The following is a 22,547-nucleotide window of genomic DNA, read 5'->3' as shown; positions in this document are numbered from 1 at the left end:
TAAAGGATATGGAAGACACTCCTAAAAAGGTGTGTGGATTATGGAGGCACTGATTAGAAGTAAGTGAGACTTTTGGGGAGAGATAGGATAAAAAAGAGAGAGAGAGAGAAATATAAACAGTGAGGGAAAATATGTTGGAGGGAAATTCATGCCTAGTAATTTTAACTTTTGAATTTGAATGTGATGAATTCACACATTAATCAGAAACAGATAAGAGAATGATTTAAAAAAAACAGAATCCAGCAATCTATTGTTTACAAGAAACATATTTAAAAATCAGAGACATACATAGAGTATAAGTTAAGAGCTCTAGTAGAATTTATTATGCTTCAGATGATAAAAAAAAGCAACTCTAGCAATCATGATTTTAGACAAAGTTAAAGCTAAAACAAGTTTAATTGGAATAAGTAAACAAAGAAACCATATTATGTGGAAAGGTATCAAAAATAATGAAGGAAAATCAATACTACACATATGTGCACCAAATGTTAGAGCAACCAAAATTTTAAAGAAAAGGCAAGTTAATTATAGATGAAAATAGATAGAAAAATTATAATAGTGGGGGACTTCAAACTTCCCTTCTCAGAATTACATAAAGCTAATGAAAAAAAAAAACAACAAATAAAAAGTCAAAGAGATAAATAGAATCTTAGATAAGCTAGATATGATGAACATTTGGAAAGAGCTGGATGGGAATAGAAAAGAACATACCTTTTTGAATACCATTACAAAAAATTACCATGTATTAGGATATAAAAACATTATATTTAAATGCAGAAAAGCAGAAATATTCTTTTGCAGATCATAATGTGATCAAATTATATTTAATAAAGGATTATGGAGACATAGATTAAAATTAGTTGAAAACTAAATAATAATCTGAAAGAATGATTGTTCTGAAAGAACAAGAGAAACAAAAATAATTTTATTAAAGAGAATGATAATAATGAGACAACAAATAGAAACTTATAGGATGCAGTAAAAGTGATAATCAGAAAAAAATTTACATCTCTAAATGTTTTCATCTTTAAAATTGAGAAAGAGAAGATCAATGAATTATGTATGCAATTGGAAAAAACTATAAAAAGAACAAGAACCCCCAATTAAACAGTAAATTAACAATCCAAAAATTAAAAGTGAGATTAATAAAATTGAATGTAAAAATCCATTAAATTAGTAAATGAAATATGAATTGGTTTTATGAACAAAATCCAAGAAACAGATAAATCACTGGTTAATGTGATTTTCAAAAAGAAAGATGAAAACCAAATCAAAAATAAAAAGGGTGAAGAGACCACCAAGAAATATGAAATTAGCAACTATTAGGAGTTATTTTGCCCAATTATATGATAATAAACAACAATTTAAGTGAAGTCGAAGAATACTTACAAAAATACAAATTGCCCAGATTGACAAAAAAGGAAATAGAATAAGTAAAATTGTTTTAGAAAAAGAAATTGAAAAAGTCATAAATAAACTTTCTAGGAAAAAAAGACCTTCAGGATTATGTGGATTTAAAAGTGAATTTTACCAAACATTTAAGGATTAACTAATTCTCATATGAAATACATTATTTGTAATAATAGTCAAAAAAGTGTCCTACCAAACTCCTTTTATGAAATAAATATGGTGCTGATACCTAAAATGGGATGAGCAAAAAAAAAAGGAAAGAAAATTATAAACTAATTTCACTGATGAATATTTAGCTAAGAGACTACAATAATATATCACAAAGATTATATGTAATGATCCAGTGGTATTTAAAACAATTCAACATAAGGAAAATAAGTGATTAATAATTTATTGATTATTGATAATAAATTGATAAAGTAAAAGTGACAAAAATCATAGTAGATCAATAAATGTAGAAAAAACTTTTGACAAAATATATTTCTATTTAAAAAAACTCTGAAAATTTAAACATAAATAGGTTTTTTCTTAAAATGATAAGAAGGACCTAAAACCATCAGTAAGCATTAACTAGAAATATTAGCAATATCAACAAGTGAAGAAAAAGAAATTGAAGGAATCAGAATGGGCAATGGACAGATAATACAACTGTCTTTTTTGCAAACAATATGATGGGATACTTGGAAAATCCTAAAGATTCAACTAAAAGCTGAAATAATCAAAATTTTAGCAAAGTAGTAGGATATCAAATAAAGCCGTATAAATCATTAGAATTGCTATATATCATCAAAAAAAAAAAAACTACTGCAAGAAGAGATATGATATATTTCACTAAAAATAACTGTAAACAATATAAAATATCTGGAAATATAGTTGCCAAGATAAACTCAGGAAATATATGAACATAATTATGAAATACTTTTTAATAAATAAAGTCCTATTTAAATAATTGGAAAAAAATTATTCATGGGTGGGCTGTGCTGATATAATAAAAATCACATTTTGGCCTAAACTAGTATACTTATTTAGTGCCATTCCAATCAAATTACCAAAAAATTATTTTATTGAGCTTGAAAAAATAACAACAAAACTTATTTGGAAGAACAAAATATCAAAAATATCAAAGGACTTAATGAAAAAAAAAAAAACTAAGAGAAGGAAATGTATAGCAGGGCCAGCCCTTAAGCTGTATTATAATAGTTATCTAAACTATCCTATCTAGGTTGAGAAATAGAAAGGGGGATAAGTGGAACAAAGTAAACATATAATACACAGCAATAAATAATTGTAGGATTCTTGTATTTAATAAATATAAGCTTTAAGCTTTGGGGATAAGAATTCATTATTAGGCAAAAATTGTTGGAAAAACTGGAAAACAGTCTTGAAATTAGGCATAGAACAATATCTTATGTTGTTTACTGAGATGTGACCCTGCATAAAAAGAAATATCCTAAGTAAATTAGAAGAACATGGAACATATACTTATGGAACATACCTACCAAATTTATGGATAGAAAAAGAATTTATGAATAAATAGAGAGCATTGTGATATGTAAAACAGATAATTTTGATAATATGATGAAAACCAATGTAGCCAAGATTAAAAGGAAACGGAAAATTTTGGGAAATATTGCACAAGTTTTGAATAAAGGCCAAACAGCTCAAATATATAGAGAACTTCATCAAATTGAAAAGAATATGTCATTCCTCAGATGATAAATGGTCAAAGAATATGAACAAATAGTTTTTGAATGAAAAAGTCAAAGTGATAGTCATATGAAACAATTCTTTAAATCATTATTGATTATAGAAATGAAAATTAAAACAACTTTTAGGTGCTCTCTCTCACCTATCAGATTGGCTAAAATAATAAAAGGAGAAAATGACAAATCTTGGAGAGGATGTGGAAAAATTGGATCACTGATGCACTGTTAAAAGAGTTATAAGCAATCTGGAATTATTTTCATAGAGGTATAAAACTATGTCTATTGACCCAGCAACTACCACTATTAGTTCTGACGGTGATCAGAAAAAAAGGAAAAGAATCTATATTTTCTAAAATATTTGTAGTGGCTCTCTTTGTGGTGACAAAGAATTAGAAACCGAGGGAAGATCATCAATTTGGAGATGACAGAATAAATTGTGGAATATGATTGTAATAATACTATCATCCTGAAAAAAATGATGAACATGTTGATCTGAAAAAAAAAACACAGAAAGAATGCATGAAATAATTAAGAGTGAAACAAGTGGAACAAAGAGAATGTTGTCTATGGTAACAGCAATATTATTTGAAGAATAACTGTGAATGATTAAGCTATTCTGAATAATATAAATGTATTTGTATCAACTACAAAGGACATAGAAAGGAAGGAGGTTATCCATCTCCAGAAAAAGAACTGATAGGGAAGGAGGAAGAGAGAGACCTCAGAAGTCAAAATGTGAAAACTTAATAATTAAATAAAAATTTTAAAAAAGAAAGAGATGAGTTTTTGGAAGCATAGTTAATATTTATCTTCAAATTCACTTTTTATATTTTCTTTTTGCTATAGAATCTTTTAGAACATTTAAGTAAATTTTCATTTTCTATCAATAATTTTTGCATTATAAAATAGAAACAAGGACACAGAGAAACCTCTTCTTTTCATTCTCTGACTTTTTAAACTATCCTACTCTACCCCATGACCTTATTGTCTTGGCTCTTATGGTGACATTTTTTTTAAATCAACAGCAGATTCCCTCACAATTGTGTTTAAGAAGGTAGTGAGTTTCCCTAGTTGAGGAACTGACTTGAATGGAAACTGCCAGCAGCAGAAAGCAGTGGGACAGAAGGTTGTCAGGAAGATGAATGTGATGTAAAGAATAGAAATAGACATTGCTGACATTTCTTTTGAAAAGACAACAATGGCTCCAGAAAGTGAAGCAAAGGGCCAGTCTACTCCTAAGAGCTGGTGCTTCTCCCAAGGAACCTTTTCATTATCCAACAAGATCCTGAACTTTGGAACAAACCCACTTCAGTAGGACTGTATGAACTTGAAAAACTTTTGTCTAAATAGGATCCTATATTTGGTTGTCATTTAAAATTTAAGGATTGGGAACTAGAATTTATTAAGCACTTCTTATGTACAAGGACAGAATGCCGGAGCTGGAGTCAGGAGCACTCATCTTCCTGAGTTCAAATCTGGCCTGAAACACTTACTAGCTGTGTGACTCTGAGCAAGTCACTTCATCCTATTTGCCTGAATCTTCTCATCTGTAAAATGAAATGGAGAAAGAAATGGCAAACCACTCCAGCATATTTGCCAAGAAAACCTCAAAAGGGAACACAAAGAGTCAGTGATGCTGAAAATAACTGAACAGTTATGTGGTAAGCATTGTATTAAGTGCTTTAGAACTGTGATCTTATTTAATTCATTCAACTTTGCCAAGTAAGTGCTTTTATTATCCCCATTTTACATGGGAAAACCAAAGCAAAGGTTAAGTGACTTGCCTGCCTAGGTTCACATAGCTAGTTAATGTCTGAGGTCAAATTTGAATTCAGTTCTTCCTGACTCAAGATAGTACTCATCTATTTTGCTTCTATTTGATGACTTGTAACATCATGGTAGCATAGATGTAGGACTGGAAAGACTGCCAAATGCTTGTAGTGAACAGGTTTAGTGATAAGTGATAGATTTTTAAAAGTAATTTATTTTGGTAGATGGAGAGGACTGGGTGTGAGTGTGTGTGTGTGTGTGTGTGTGTGTGTGTGTGATTTAGAAGTTTTTGTATTTCTTATTCATGGTGAATGGTATAGGAGGTATGAGTATGGGCCAGCCTGAGGCTCCTTCCATTTCTTTCTTCATGTCTTATAGGTTCTTATCTTCTGGCTGCTAAATTCCTTTTTTCTATCATGATCCTGTAGAATAACCTTAATACAGGTGAAACCCACAACCCTATAGATCAGTGTCAGCTTTTTTTACTATCAGATTTGCCTCACGTTTTACCAACTTGGGGGTGGATTTCTTCGTGTGGGTTTATAATTAAATATGTCTCCAAGACTGATATTAATAATAAATATTTTATCGTCATCATCCTACTCCACAAAATAAAAAAGAAGTAGGTTTCCTCTTTTGTTCCACTGCCAAAATTTCACCACCAAGCATTGACTCTTGTAAACAAGAGTCTTATAGGTTATAAAGGGTTATAAAAAGAGATTATGAGAAATAGATTTTATGTTCACACATAACATTCTTTTTTGACTCTCAAAAAGGAATCCCTGAAAATTTGTATAAAGCACATGTCACTTAGGTGTATGGAGGAGCACTTAGGATCCACAGGTGGTAAATATCTTTGAGGATTTAACAACTTTGGACTGTAAGAGTAATGGTACTCTTTCAGTATTAGTTCCAGCATAAACTCTAAGTTTATGTAAATAGGTAGGATGTCCAATTTAGTAAATTCTTTTCCAAAATTATCACATCTTCACTTAATAACTCTGTCTAGGATATTTATGCAAACTCTTGTGTGAACTTTTTATTGTGCCAAGGTGGATTTCTATACTTCTAAGTGAAGTATAATAATTAGTTAATTTTAAGGGTAAGGAAAAATATGACACTTAAAAGTCCATATAGTTTCCTTCTCTTTAGCTTTAGGAAGTTTGTTTTTGACAAACTTTCAGATAGAAAAATTCTTGACATTTAGACAGAGGTTGATATCTTTACCTAACTTTATATTTATATGTAAATATAAATGGCTTTTAGGGGATGTTGAAATTTACTGTTTGGGTAATATATAGAAGATTATATTATAGTGTCTGTGAAAAGACAGACACCAGGAAAGGAAACTGGAGAAAAAGCTATCTCTTGGGACTTTTTCCAGGGTCTTCTGCTCTGAGATGCTTTTATGTTTTATGTGTATAATCCTCTTTATTATCTTTCCTTTCTGGTACAGCTCATTTCTACTTTTGTTTCTTAAAAGTGTGCTGGAAAGCTGCATGCTTGAATTTCTGGAATTCTTCCTCATTCTACCTGACTCATTGCTTATAGGACCTAGAGCAGGAACTAGCGAATGTATTGAAATCTCTCTTCCAACTGGATCAGATTTCTTGTCAAATAATTCCTACTCATGATGATTCATGAAATGATGAAACTTTCTTGGCTAAGTTCTTGATAGATACATACTCATCAAGATGCCAGTGATTCTCATGATTCATATTGATCCTGGGCTTAATTGGAACTTATGTATCTGATTATGAATTAGTTTTCAAAAGATTATTAGGGTGAAAAAAGAAAATTCAAAGGAAAAGCTCCCAATCAGCTAGGTATTGATGCCCAATCTTATAGGTTGATGGTGAAGGGCATGAAGGTGGACAATGTAGTCTTGTGGCAAGAGTCTCAATTTTGGAATATGTCTTAATCAAGTAATTATTAGATGAATGTCATTAGACAAGGCAATTGTTTCCATAGTCTGAATCCCTGTCAATAAGACAAGGAAAACTAAAAGCTGTTCTATGTGCTTTATAGGGCTGTTATGAAAATAAAATGAAACTATGGATGAGAAAGGTTTGTTTTTTGAGGGTAGGGCAGAGAAAAAATGTAACATGCATAAAATGAAGTCATCTAAAAGAATCAATAAAAAGTTGGGCTTGGTGAATCTAAATGGAGAAAATGTCTAATAGCGATCACTTGGATCTAATTTTTTTTTTCCCATGGGACATGATGTTGATATAGAAGAGGAATTGTTCAATTACTCAGTCTTTTTCTCTTTTTAGAAAAGTGAAAGTGTCAGCCTGCTGCAGACAAATGGGATAAAGATGAAATATTGTGATATTTTCAGATAATTTCCTTATAAAAGGTCTTTTTTAAAATAGAAAACTTAATTGTTGATGATGGCAGCCAGCAAAAGGGAATAGGCCAGCTTTGAAGAAAGATTTTTTAAAATCACTTTTTTCTTTTGTTTAACATTTACCCAAAAGTTTGACTAATCCTTCCCATACTTAACCAGAACATAATGAAACATTTGATGGAAAGGAATGTTGACTATATTATGTATCAGTAATAATAGCTTATATTTATTTATCCTGCTAGTAACAGTCAAGCACCATGAAGAGAAACTTTGCTTCTGAAAAATGAATACATTATAATATAAACTTTTCCTTCTCTTGTCCTCCATAGAGGAAGAGTGATGGACTTTGAATAAGGAGGGCTGGGTTCAAATGCCATTAAATACTCAATTTTTTGTATGATTTATTTAACTTCTCTAAGCCTTAGTTTTTTCATCTACAAAATGGGAATAATGGCATCTGTACTCTATACAATTGCCTATATGTCAGTCATGCCATCCAGAAACTTTGACTGATGAACTAAAAAGAGAATTTCATTTTCCATGGAATTTTTAGGTCATTGCATTAACTTCTCTACTAGAAATTGAATTGAGTATAAAAGCTCAGCTGCTTCTTCCTACCTCCTTATCTGGCATAGCTATTTTAAAAGATACTTATATTTGTAGAGAATTTTTGAATCAGGCATTTCAATTCCACTCCCATGGTTATCCCAGTACTATTCTTTGGAATAAATAGCTCAGAAATATTGTCTTAAATAGGTATAGGTGATGGGATTCCTATTGTCTCACCCTAATATTACTCTATGACATTCCAAGAGAAAGAGAGCATGAGATTTGGAAATAAGAAGCTTCATATATTCATTTGTTAAGTCAGCCTATTAATCATAGGAAAGTGAATAAATGAGTAAACAGAATTTTCTCCCCAAGGAAAATATATTTGATTGGTTTAGTAGCATAATTTGTTGGATAGCATATGAGCTGAGATGTGGGTCTGGAGAGTAGATTACTAGATTATCAACTTTCTGAAGGCAAGAATTCTGCCTGTTTATTTTTCCATATCCCATAATCTAGTATGGTGTGCAGCACATAATAGGTGCTTCTTGATAAACCATTGTTATATGCAGGAATGAATGAATGAATATTGCTTTAAATGAATGGTTGCATGAAGATGATAGAAAGAACTTGGAATCAGAAGTTCTGGGTTTTATCCTAGTCTTAAATTCTAGGTGTATGAATTTTGGGGAAACTACTTATCCTCTCTGGATCTCATTTTCCTCATCTGCAAGATTGGAGTTTATAAAACTGGTACTATATCTCTTGCACAGAGCTTTGTAAAGTGCTTTGTAAAAGTTAAAACATGATATAAATGTCTGCAATTTTTACTAAAAATAGGTAGATTATATTCTATTAGTTTGCTTGTTTTTATATGTGTGGGGCACATACTTCAACATGTTCAATTTGGGATAGTCAATGTTTAATTAGCATTTAGATGACGTTTTATTTAAAGTTTGCAAAGTACTTTACATGTATTATCTCATTTGAGCCTCAAAACAACCTAGTGAGGTAAGGTTCTAAAGGCATTATTATCTCCATTTTACAAATGAGAAAACTGAGGTTTAGTGAAAATGATTATCATTTTGAAGATCTGAAATATGAGAAGTTATGCTCAAAATGAAAACTATCTTAACATAATTCAATCTTTCTTTAGAAAAATCTCGTAGCATCATTTCGTTCATCATAGCAAACATACCACATTCTGTGGTTTTGAAGAAGCTATTGCCCAAGAATCTTCTTGATAAAGGACTGTGTTAAGTTAACCTACACAAAAACTGAAAAAGATCTATATATATTTACAAGGAGTAGAGCAGCATGTTATAAACTTGGAAAAAATGGATTAGAGATAGGAATATTTAAAAAAGGTAAAAGATTTTTAATTAAAAATAAAGATACATTTTTTCACAATTTATGATAATATATAATAAACTCATCAACTAAGGTAATAAACTTATCTTAGTTTATTTATGTCACTTCTTTTCAGTATTTCGCCAAGGTGATATTGGAACAAATTGGTATGCAGTTCTGGCAGGATCCTTGGATGTTAAAGTATCTGAAACTAGCAGTCACCAGGTAAGATTTCACCTTATTTATTTTAAAGTCAAGCTTTTAAAAATAGCCCACTATATAATTTTACATGAAAGAATATGATTAAAAACAACCTAGACCTCACATTTTCATACATTTAAAATTTTTCACTGGAAAAATCAATTTCATCCTTTTTTTCTTTCTTAGCATTTTATGATGTCCTCTCATAGTTCTTTCTCCAGCATAATGCTTTACTTCTTATTATGCTGTGTACCCAAAGAATTGAAACTTCACTACCTTTGGGAGATGCAGGAGAATTCTGATCATCATTATTGATTTATTCTCTCCATGTGTGTCTCTCTATCTCTTTCTCTGTGTCTCTCTGTCTCTCTGTCTCTCTCTCTCTCTCTCTCTCTCTCTCTCTCTCTCTCTCTCTCTCTCTCTGTTTCTCTCTCTCTCTCTTTCCATGATGGGAGAAATAAATTGATAGGAATAGATCTTTGAAATAATCCATCTTCCATGGACTGGGATCTACTTCCTCCAGAGGACTATTTTCATCACAGGCCAGTAAGGATGTAACACTCCTGGACTTAAAGTGGTATAGTTTTAGGGCACTGGGAAGCAGCATGACTACTAACCAATTTCATCTATAAGGCAAGGACATAGTATTGCCCAACTTGTCCTAATAGTAGGTGTGTATTTTAAGTATTTTCTCCAAGGGACAGTGTGAAGGGCATTGGGTTTGAAGAGAGATGATCTGGGTTCAGATTTTGCTTCTAACACTTATTACTTTTCTCTATTTAAATAGTATTTTTCCATCTGACTTGAAACTGAAACCTGTATATGTTGTCTGCCCCCTTAGAATATGCTCTTCTTGAGATCAGGGATTCCCTTATTTTTCTATTTGCATCTCTAGCACTTAGTACAGTGCTTTGAACATAGCAACTACTTAATATCTTTTTTGTTGATTAATTTATTCCTATATATATTCGTTAATTCATTTATATATTATATAAATAATATATAACTTAGAACATATATTTAACTTCTTTGGGTCCCAGTTTCCTCATCTGCAATATTTGGAGTTTGGATTAGATGACCTTTGAGTTGTACAATTTTGAGCCTATGATCCCTTAGCCTTGTTAGACCTTTTATTGAAGTTCAGCTGGAGAGGATACTATTCTCCCCTGCCTTCCCTCAGACTCCAGAAATTCTTTCATTATAAAACTTGAGAGGAGACTTAAAGTTGAAATACTGGGAGTCACCAGAATAGCTTTTGAGAACAGGTTTTGGCTTTGAAACAGATAAAGACTAGAATAACTGAGTACCTAAAATAGAGAGGAACCATAAAGAAGAGGGAACTCCAGCTGGAAGGGAAGGCTGGAGTATGAGGAAGGTGCCAAACTTGCAAACTATAGAATTATAGTAATGTCTAGTCCTGTTTTTTGTTGTTGTTGTTGTTGTTGTTGTTTTGTAATTGTTGTTTGGATTAATGGGGCTGTTCAATTTATGGCTGTACTATTAAATTCAGAAACAGAAGAGGACCAGCAGAGGGAGCTATTTTACCATTCAACACTTTCACTTGTGCATTGGATGAAAGCATAAAAAGAAATGCTTTATTTAGAGGATCACAAAGTTGGAAAGGATAGTTCTAAACCTTTGAACAATATAACCAGGATCCATACTGGTCTTGATGAGTTAGAACAATGGGTTGGATAAAATAAAATCAAACTTATTGGCGATAAACATTAATTCTGTATTTGGATTCAAGAACTATCTCATAAGTTACAAGATGGATAAATCATGGCCAGATAGTTCAGGTAGGAAAGATCTTAATAGTTTTAATGAAATGCAAATTCAGCCATTTCATTTGTCAACTAAAAAAGTCAAGGCAATCTTGGCCTTCATTAAGAGGTAATAGGATGCAGAATAAAAGATATAACAGTTTCATTGTATCCTGCCCACAACATTGCCCACAACAGAATTATTGTGCTCAGTTCTGGATATCATAATTTAGGAAACAGACAAGTTGAAGAGCCTCAGGAAAAGAGAACCAGGATGCTGAGTGATCAACCATGTCAAAGAACTCAAGGCGTTTAACCTGGCAAAGTGTTGGGGGTGAAGAATCGGGAGCAGAGATTTACAATGGTCTTCAAATATTGGGAAGGCGGTCATATGGAAGAGGGATTAATTAGACTTGTGTCACTTGGGTCTAGACACAACTAAGTGGCTCAGTGGATACCGCATTGAGCCTGGAGTCAGGAAAGCCTGAGTTCAAATCTAGCCTCAGATATTTACTAGCTATGTGATCCTGGGCAAGTCATTTAATCTCAGTTTGCCTTAACCCACTGAGGAAGGAAATGGTGAATCTCTCTAGTGTCCTTGTCAAGACAACTCCACGGACAGCAATGGAGAGCTGTAGCCCACATGGTCACAAAGGGTTGGACATTACTGAAAAACAACAATTTGGGTCTACAAGGCAAAACTAGCACCAGTGATTGGAAGCTTCAGAACCTTTAACATAAATAATTTTCTACCAGTTAGAACTACCTTAGACTAGAATGTTAAGTACTGAGTTTCCCATCACAAGGCAGATTTTTAAAGCAAAAGCTGTATTACGGACCATTTATTGGCAATATTGTAAATGGAGTTTCTTGTTCTTTCTGATCAGAAATCCTGTGATTCTGTATGAGGTAGCCTTCTAGCCTGCTGATTTAGTGCAGCATACCTCAGCAGGTTGATTTGACTCATCAACATTTCAAGACAAGTTAAGTTGAGAAACAGTGGCCAAAGCTATTAGGACTGAGTTCTTGGCACAGCCCTGACCTTTTATATCTTCCAAGGCTAACTTTTGGCTCAAATGCAAAGTCAAATGTTCTCTCTGACTTCTTGGCTTCCTCAAATTCCAAATTTTTGGCAGTACTCAATGAGTATAAATGAGGATCCCTACCCTTTCCCTCACTCACCATCTCATTCTCTCTAGACCTAGCAGAAGGAGTCTGGTTATGAGAGGATTATTAAGTGGAACGAAGAGAGACAAAAAGGCACACTAGAAGAAAGTTACCTTTTTCTTAGAAAAAGTTTCCGAAAATGTGCCTTTCCTGCTCTTAGCTGCTAGTCCAATCCTGAGTTTTGACTATTTTTTACTGCTTTTTTGAAGAGTAAGTTGTTTTCCTTAATGTATTCTTAGAAAGTATTTAGGGAATACTATTTCTAGTATAGACAATCCTCAACTTAGGAAGGTACTGTATTTTTAAAAGCTCATTTAGAATAAATTGGCAATTTAAACTTCATAATACAGTTCTCCAAAGAACCTATTGCCTGTAGTTGCTTGTTTTATAGGACAATCCAAAAAAACTCATGTAATCTGTAATCCATCAAAAATATGATAATATTGAAAATTTATTGTATTAGAACTTTTTTTACTATATAGGATAGTGTTTTTGTTTCTTGGAAAATGTATTCAGAATGCCAATATAGGTAATCAAGAAAACATTTAGCTGGATAGAAGGAAAAGGACTCCCATAATTTCTAACTACTTTTGTGACCTAGACAGAATCTCTGGGAATTTGGAGGGGTGGACAGGGCAACAGAGTAGGAATAGATATGGGGAGACACAAGATTTGGGGGAGCCCAGATCAAATGACTTCCAAGAACCAATTGTTAAATTTTCAGTGTGTTTACATTTTAGAAATTGGCAAAAACTACATATTAAGACTTGATTATAGAGCTTATTGTTAAACATTTATCAGCATACCAGCAGGTAAGGAGTATAAGTTCATGGAAATTAGGTTGGGAAGTGTTTTGGACCCCTTTTGCAGAAGATAGAAGCAAGACATAAGGAAGTTTAATGCCTTAATAGGAACTTAGGAAGGTTAGAGAAGGGGATTGGGAGTGATAAGGTCTCAAGGGTAAGACTTTCTGATACTTTAGTTCTTGCTTCTAGTATAAATGACTGGAGATCTTTGTCTCTAGAAAAATCCTAGCCATCCTCCTCCATCCTTCCAAACTTTTTCTTCCTCCCCCTAGTCCAAGGGATTGGGTAGTCTGCTCCCTTCCACTTCTATTATTTATTGTTTCCACTTTAGACTTACCTCCTTCAAGGAACACTGTAGAACAAAGTTTATTTATAGTGTATCCCTTACCTTTCTGTCCCTGCAAAAAACACCCCCTTTGCAATGCTCATAAGTGTTTTAACCATCAATAACTGGAAATGGGAATGAATGATTTCCTTCTAAGCCTTTCCCATCCCATTACCTTTTTCTCTTTTTACTTAGACTTTGTAGAGAAAAACAAAGTTACCTGCAGTTGTCAATAGAAGATATTTGGATATACAAAATACAGAAGGAAGATTCATTGAATTTAAGAATAAAATATAAAACTAAACACAGACTTCATGGGAATTGGACCCAGCTGAGAATTCTGGTGGGGATGGGGCTTTGGAAAGAGTGGACAGTGAAGAGGTAGGATGGAAGCTGGGGAAATGTCATGAGGACACTTCTGGGTGAGGGATGGAGTAGCAGTGAGATATGGAGGGTTTTTAAAAAGTGATTTGATGTTATTGAGTTTATTTAAGTCTCTTCCAAGCCCTCCATGTTTCATAGGCCTCTCCTTTTCATGCAGGCCATTATCTTCTGTAACATGGACTTTTGGGTCACTCTCCTGATCTTGTCATGTTACCCTTGCTTTCCATCATCTTCCCACCTTGTTCTTGGGAAGCAGGAGATTTCAGTCTGGGAGATTCCTTAGAGATCTAGTGTAATACTCTCATTTTTCAGATAAGAAAACTAAGACTACAAGAAGTGGAAGTGACTTGAAGAAAGCCACACAGTAAACAGCCCCACTGGTACTGATCTGCATAAGCTTTTCTGGTTGATGAGGAAATAAAATCATTGGCTTTGAGCCAATATCAGGCCTTATATCTCCTCTTGGAGCTCCCCAGAAGCTGAGGCATCAGTGTCCCTTGAAGTAAGATTTAAGAAATGCTCTGACTCAGCTTTTCTTCTCTCCTAGGCACAAAGTATACTTTCAGTCCCTGCAATAGATCTCCTAGGGTTGTCCATGTTCTTTGTATTTCCTCAGTTCTTTGATTTACTTTCACTTTACCACTTTTCTTAGCCTCTATGAAATAGTTTTCTTATCTTACTCCAGGATAGGAATTCTTAATCTTTCTTATATCCTGGATCCCATTGGAAGGCTGATAAAGCTAATGATCATCTCAGAATAATATTTTAGATATATAAAATAAACAACCCCCAAAATTATAAAGGATATCAATAATGTTGAAAAAGTTTTTAAAAATATTTTTAAAAAAACCAAGTTCATGGGCCCTAAATTAGGAAACTAAGACTTTGGTAACCTCATTTTAGAATTAGTTCATTTAATTTCCACATGGAAAATTTCAAACTGAGACTTTATTTTTCTATTTCCTTCAGGAAGTATAATCTATCATCCTCAGCACAGATGCGGAAGGATGCTTGCTATATTCCCACTAGGACACATCCTTTCTTGCAACACTTTAATAGATGTTTTACTCTTCCCTTATTTTTATATAATAACAAAAATGCAATCTCAGTTCTTCATTACATTTTTTAAAGAAACTTTTTTAATTAAAATTTTTTTCTTCATTAAATTTTAGTGGGAATACAACCAGTATGTCAAAAATTTTAGTAAACATAAATTAATGTGAATGATTTACATATATATATATTCACAATTCTTGTGACTTTTTGTCTGTTTACATGCATACATGCCTTCTCTCTGTACTATTTTAAGGAATCAAATTCTACAGGTAAGTATTAGACTTATGAGGTTGCAGATATCACAGAAGATGACAGGTCCACCCAGATTTTTATAGAAAATTGTCTTCCCTTTTCTCACATATTTGAGAACTCCTCAGAGGTATTTATATGATTTCAAAAAAGTACCTATATAAAAGGTAAGCTATGTTCTGACTGTAGCATAGCCAAGTAGAATAGTAAAGAAGGATATGGCTTTGGTTATATTACCCTCCCCTTTGGAAATATTGGTAAATCTTATGGGGAAGGAAAGAATGGCAATGGGAGGGGAAGGCAGGTGTCATGGTAACAGTAAGTGGCTTAGATATATAGCATAAGGCCTTGAAATCAGTATTATGAAGAGGTTAGCTGAAAGCAAAGGAGTGTAAAGGGCTGAACGCCAAACAAAGATAGAATCTAGCTAATAGAGTTTAATCCTAAAAAAAAAGTAGGATGTTCCATTAAAGTATTTATAGTTTGGCTTCTTAAATGTCTATTTGGAGTACTAATAATCTAATGTGATAATGTGACATATACAAAATAAAGGTGCTATGTGAGTCTGGTGGAAAGAGCAAGATATGGAATCAAAAGACCTGTCATTGATGCCACTTATGTTTGATTTTGGACAAGCTAATTCAACTCTCTGGGATTTAATTTCCTTATCTCCAGAATGAAAAACTAAAACTTAGTTATTATCAAAGGCCCCATTTCAATTTGAAACTTTATGGAATCTATAGCTGTGACTGCAAAGCTGCTATTTTACCACAGGGGGGTAGTACTAGAATGTCAAAAAGCAGAAAATATTTGAGACTCTTGGAATTCTAACTTTGAATATTTTAGAAAATTGCTTAGATTTTCTAAGCACAAAATCAACGCCAGATATATTTTGGTGAAATTTAGGAAACTAATTTGTTTACCAACTTTAGCTCCTCAGTAATTTATGTGGTCCTCTTCTCTCTTATACAAAGACTATATCTCTAAAAGTCTTATCAGTAATGTATACGGGGATACTAGGCTATTTCTTACATAGCACAGATACACACCTCCCTTCCTCTTTTGTTCTCTGTTTATCTTCCTTTCTCCCTGTGCACTTCTACCCCTCTTTCCTCCCTCTTTTTATCTCTCCCTCTCCTCTCCTTTCTCTCCTTTTCTCCCTCCCCTTCTTCCTCTATTCTTCCTCCTTCCCCCTTCCTTTCTATTTTCAGTAAAAGAACTCTACTAGGATGATTAATTTATGGTAGGATAATCAATATAGTTTATAATTGTAAATGTATTTCCTTATATTTAAACTGTGAGAGAAGTCAATGAATTTGATAGTTGATTTTTTTCTCTCCACATACTTCTTGCTGTCTCATCTCCAAAACATTTTTTGAGGAATGGTTTACAAATAATGTATATAATGTACATCATGAAAATGTGAGAATAGACAGCTTTCTCAGAAAATTTCTACAATAGATTCATTCTTCATATTCCTGTAGATGATGAAGAGAAGTAATAGATACAAGATTGTGCTGCTTTTATTGGAGTATTATTAACTCACCCACCTCCAATTTGACTTGGAGAACAAAATAGCCTCAGAGGCTCTATTACTTCTATTCCCTCAAGGAATCCCCTAGACATAAGTTAAGCTTTTTCAAGATTTCTTGATGGACACCTTTCTGGATCATGTTCTTTGGGGATTTCCTTATCAGTACCAACTAGTCATGCATTAAATACGGAACATTGCCACCACTGGCATGCAGGGTATCCTGCTCACAAGTCAAGGAAGGAAAAAGTTCCCCGTAAATGGTAAGTTTCTCCTGCTGCTCCCATTTGTGGATGATATCCTCTCAGTTACACTGAATCGTACACTGAATCCACTCAGCCTTTTCAATGAGATCCATGGCCACTCAGAAGATAATTGGTGTTACAAGTGAATAAAGCAAGTAGGTAAACACTAAAGAACATGTATTGCCTATATTGCATAAATGTCAAGACAGGGGGTGTAAGGGCAAGAGTGCTGGAAGGAGTCAGGAGGATCTGAATTCAAATGTTGCCTCAAACTTAAATACTGCCTGGACAAGTCATTTAACTTTTCTCAGTCTCAGTTTCCTCACCTATAAAATGGGGGGAATAATGAATGCCTCATAGGACTGTTGCAAGGATCAAATGAAATAACATATACAATGCTTGAAAACCTTAAAGCACCATGTAAATGCTTGCTATTATTGTTATTGTTGATAATGATGATGATATACAGTTGGATAATAGATTGCAATTTGCCATTCTGCTGCCCATTAACTTACTGCATGAGTACATACATCTTGGACAGGAATTATATATGGATGATTACTTCAACTTAGAATTCATTAGGAAAAGAGTGAACTAGGAGGTGTTTGGGAAATTCACAGTGCTTTTGGTAATTCTAAGATGCTTCCTACCATCAAAATCTATATTTATAAACAATAGGATATAACTTCCTAGAGGGCAAGTACTATTTAATTTGGGTCTTTTATCAATTTTTTAATAATAGTGACTTGTATATAGTAAACAATGAAAAGTCATTGGATGAATGCATATACATAATTTCCTTATAATGCTATATGATCTTAATCATGGAATACTTCAAATTCAGAAGAATCATCATTTCTTTTGTCTCCCCAAAAAGCAATGTATACCAGTAGGTAAAAGTATGTTGGAACATATTGTCGATGACAGATGTGCCATAAGGTATATATGTGCCTAGAAAAGAAATAGGATAGATGGAGTGAGAACAAACAAAAAGACAATATTAGGGATGCATTGATTTTCTTGAAATACACATACAGACACATAGACACATACAAAGAGTATTCAAGATTCAAGGTAGCTATTCTGTGAAGGATTTGCAGGTTGACATAGACAAGAATTAGACAACAACATGAAAAGGAGTGGATGGGCTGAAATCTTCACTGGTGGAATGAATGCCCATACTTACAAGATTCGATAAAGTATTGAAATGTTTTATAAAATACAGCAGGTACATATTTGTTTTTTCTATTGTCATGTAATCCAGTAATGAAAAACTGTTAAGATTCAGCCATGTTGCTTTACAAGTATAGAGTATCAGCCTAAATCAAAATGTCTCAAATTATCCTATCAAACTTTTCCCTACTTAATAACTTGCATAACTTTGCAAGCAAATTCCAGGAACATGGTTTGAAAATAGCAGAAGGTTCTTTATTGTTTGTTTGTTGAAAGCTTTTAACTTGAATGTGTCTTACCTAACTTTGATAGTAAATAGTTTTTTCTCTTGACAGTAAATGCAATCAAGTTTATTTGACAAGCTCTGAGATCAGGCTGCATTAAATTTTATTATTTTAAAAGACTCAGGAGCACTCAATAAATTTGAATTATACATTTGAAATAGTGCAGGGAAGCCAGAATCTATCAAATTGAATAGAAAATATTGTCCAGGGGACCAAAATTTAAAGAATAAAATGAGTTCCCCCCATATCAAATAATTAAAGAACTAATAAAATATTTGAAGTTATTCTAACATGTATACAAAGTTATCACTTTTCAGTGGGAGGTTATCTTTATTCAAGTCATTCATTTCAAGGTAAGTTTATGAATAAAAATATTTGATACTGATTAAATGATAGCTTGTTGATTAAAAGTCATAGAAGAATATATTTTTAAAATTTTGCCTACCAAATTATATGTAAATTCTCAAAGGTCCTTTTTCATTATTAGTGAATTTATTATTATTATTATTAATAAAATTTTATTCACCTTGATAATATCTCAGTAGTTTGGGAAAATTGAAATTTCAAATGACAGTTATGTATGTATTTGTAATGCAATATTAGAGGTGTAGTTCTTTGCTTAGATGTAATCTTTTAAAATAATGACACATTACTTTTGCCCATCCAGCACCACTCCATTTTAAAACAGAAGCTGACTTTGTATACTATTTCAAAGATTCCTTTTATGTGGATATTCTCTACCGTTACTAGTTACAGTCCTTCCATCTAATGTTAAGTCTTTCTGGAGTCAGCCTCCTGGTGTGAGCCTCTTGGAATTTAGCCAGGCTGATGCTTTGGCCTGGGAAGTGAAGTAATTCCAGCTAGGTAAGAGCTGCCATTTATATGAATTAAGCAAAACAAATCAATCACTCTAGATAGGAGAGAGTAGTCCAAGAAAACTCAGTTTTACAATGGTAATGATAGCAGGACAAATAAATTAAAGAGTCATAGTTTGAAATCCAGCAAGGGCCAAAAAGAATTCTTTGCTTCCTATCAGGTTTCACTAACAAGGACTTCTCTGACTAGCAAGCCTGGAAGCTTTGAGTGTTCTGCAGACCATCTAACTATTAAATCGGGATATTAAAAAACCTAAAGTGATAGGAACTACTTGGAATTGGCCACGAAATAGAAATTATCATAAAGTATATCAGAAATTATAATTATTATCATTTAGTGAGATATATCATTTTGTGTATATACACATACACATATATCCTTTTGTGTATATATGTATACATGTACACAGATATTTGCACATATACATACATATGTATTTATATATACATATACATACATACATATATATATATATATACACACATATATATATATATATATACACACACACACACACATATATAGCTTAGGATATTTATTTTTATTCCCTAAAAGGTGTCACAGTGCTGTCACTTTTGGACACTATCTACTCATGTTATCTCTTGCAAGTCTGTAAGCCAAGTCTAATGCCTACCAAAGACCACTGGATTTAGAATAAGAGAATGTGAACCCACTTCTGGCTCAGCTACTTAATACCTTTGATATATTAGACCATTCATGAATCCTTTCTGTGCCTTAATTTTTTGTCTCCTAAAGAAAAACTGTTCAGCTAGGTGATTTCTAAGGGGCCTTCTGCCCTTTAGCCTGGTTTTTATAACGGTTCATTGTTCCACCCATTCTAGAAAGTAACTTGGAATTGTGCTTTGTGACTAAAAGTGACTAAAATGACCATATGCTTGGATACAGAGACTCAACTGTTAACCATGTATCCCAGTAATAAAAAAGAAAGGCCCCATATACAACAAAATATTTATAGCAGCACTTTGTAGAAGCAAAGAACTGGACAAAGATAGATGCCCGTTGATTGGAGTACATAAGCATGATAAAATATTATTGTGCTGTAAGAGATAATAAATATGAAGAATACAAAAAAAAAAAAAACCATGAAGAGATAGGAACTGATGCACATCTTGTGTTAGCGTTGTTAACAAAGAAGATACAAATTCAAATAGGAAAGATCCCTAAAAGCCATAAATTATGTAGATGTAAATATGTGATTGTACTTGGAATAAAAGAAAGAGATGCAGAAATGTTTGAAACTAAAAAGAATTTGGTAAATTCCTACAAATTTTTTCAAATTAAAAATATTAAGATCATATCTTCATAATAAGCAAAACTACTCTAAATAGCATAGACATTAATTAATGTTGATATCAACCATAATTTATAGTGTCAGAAGGTAGAATAACCTCTATCCAATTATCATATAACAAGCTTTTATTGCATACAATTGTTTTGATGATATGTAGTATATTTAAAACTATCATAATTAAACTATTGTGAAGTACTACTCTCTCTGTGACATACTATGCTTACTATGCTTAAAGTTCTTTTGGATATACTTGTGTAATCAAACAAGTAGCTATCTACTATTTGCACATAGCTCATCCTGCCCACTTTTCCTAATCTTTCATGTGCCTATTCCACACACTTTTATCGTAAACACTAAGAAAGTCCATGCACATCTCTGCTGATTGGTAAGAGTTCACTACATTTCAATAGAACCAGTCACTTAAATATGTTTTCTTCCTGCCATGCTGCCATGGATATTCTCGTCTTCCTTTCGCCTTCTTTTCCACTTTCTGTTCTGAGAATAGTAATCAAATCAATTCAGGGCTTCTAGAAAGGCTGTACAATTTGATTGCCATCTTCTGTGACTTTATCCTTCCCTTGTCACCACTTGACTCTAGGCATTGTATCTTCCTGTTAGAATATGTTAGAATTCCTCAGCTCTTTGAGTCTGATTCTTTTTTTTTTCATTCTTAACACTGTATCTAGCACTTCATATATTCTACATCATTCATTTGCTCATCTACTTGTCTATTTATCTATCTATAGCGATATATATTTCCAATCATACCCATCTATTTATACATGCTTTGACCAATATTTCCATACCAAATTTCACTATCTGTGCACTTAACTATGTGCCAATACAAATGTCTATGTATCTGTTTCCTTTCTTTCCTTCCTCCCTCCCTCTCACTTTCCCTTCTTCCCTCCATGCCTTTCGCCTTCCCCTCTTCTCTCTCTCTCTCTCTCTCTCTCTCTCTCTCTCTCTCTCTCTCTCTCTTTCTCCTTTTTTCCCCTCTCTCTCCCTCTACTTCTCCCTCCCTTTTCTCCTGAGATAAAGATATTTATTCTAAATATTCCACAAAAAAGAAGTTGGGTAAATATTAGAAAGTGTATGTTTTCAGGATGAGAGAAAGAATGAATGGTTGCCTTAGTTGATGGGAAAAAAAAAATAAGAGCTAAATATGATACAGAGTTGGGAGCAGGGATGTATTCCAATCAGCTCAAATTTACTCATGAGTGATTGTTAAATTTTCAGTGTGAGCATTTACACCTTGGAAATTGGCAAATGCCACAAATCAGGGCTTGATTTATTAATCAAGCATAAGCTTAAGAGACCAGATTTGAACTCAGGTCCTCCTGACTTCAGGATTGGTGCTCTATCCACTGCACCACCTAGCTGTCCCAAACACATTTTAAAATGTGTCATACATGCATTAGGTTGTGGTCTTTACATGTATTCTTTTCCTTGCTCTTTGCATTAGTTGTCTTATGCTTGCATAGCACAGTAAATTCCCTTATAAAAATGTACTATAATTTATTTGAATATTCCCAAATTGATGATCCTCTATTTGTTCCCAATTCAATGCATCTACAGGAAAATGCGACTATAAACATTTTTGATGTGCATGAGACTCTGAAGTTATTATTAATATGCATGTTTTGAAGTTAATACAAAATTGAATTTTCCTAACAAAGTGATAGAGTTGTAGGATAAGTGCAAACCTGAAATAAATGAGAAAGCTATATTAAGCAATGGAAAATTCAAGAAAGAGGGAAGAACATTCATTAAAAATATGTGCAAGTCTTCAGAAGTAAAATACACATATAGCAGAATTCTTATCTTAGTATAAACACACATATGCATGTGTTTGCATGTTGCAGAATAACTTGAGGAACTTCTTTGATGCTTCTCTCATTTATTTTGCCTTTTATTTATATATGCTGAATTAGAAAGAATGATTCAACCCAGTGGCAGAATATCCTAAATGTACTTTAAAATATATACTAAAAATCATACTTTATGATAACATCTATTCATCTATTCATTTGTTCTTGT

At 33.0% G+C, this 22,547-nt stretch overlaps 1 protein-coding gene across 7 annotated transcripts in view; it reads left to right on the top strand.

The window, feature by feature from the left end:
* The window catches only part of RAPGEF4 (Rap guanine nucleotide exchange factor 4), a 329,401-nt gene that overhangs the window by 47,856 nt on the left and 258,998 nt on the right, over nt 1-22,547 (top strand). For all 7 annotated transcript variants that reach the window (XM_051991059.1, XM_051991058.1, XM_051991060.1 and 4 more), the window contains exon 3: nt 9,272-9,360. In XM_051991059.1, the coding sequence (XP_051847019.1) occupies nt 9,272-9,360 (89 nt within the window). The remainder of the gene's footprint in view (nt 1-9,271; nt 9,361-22,547) is intronic.

The sequence above is a fragment of the Antechinus flavipes genome, chromosome 3 (assembly GCF_016432865.1).
Source record: "Antechinus flavipes isolate AdamAnt ecotype Samford, QLD, Australia chromosome 3, AdamAnt_v2, whole genome shotgun sequence".
Classification (NCBI taxonomy): domain Eukaryota; kingdom Metazoa; phylum Chordata; class Mammalia; order Dasyuromorphia; family Dasyuridae; genus Antechinus; species Antechinus flavipes.
This window is presented reverse-complemented; position numbering and strand designations above follow the sequence as displayed.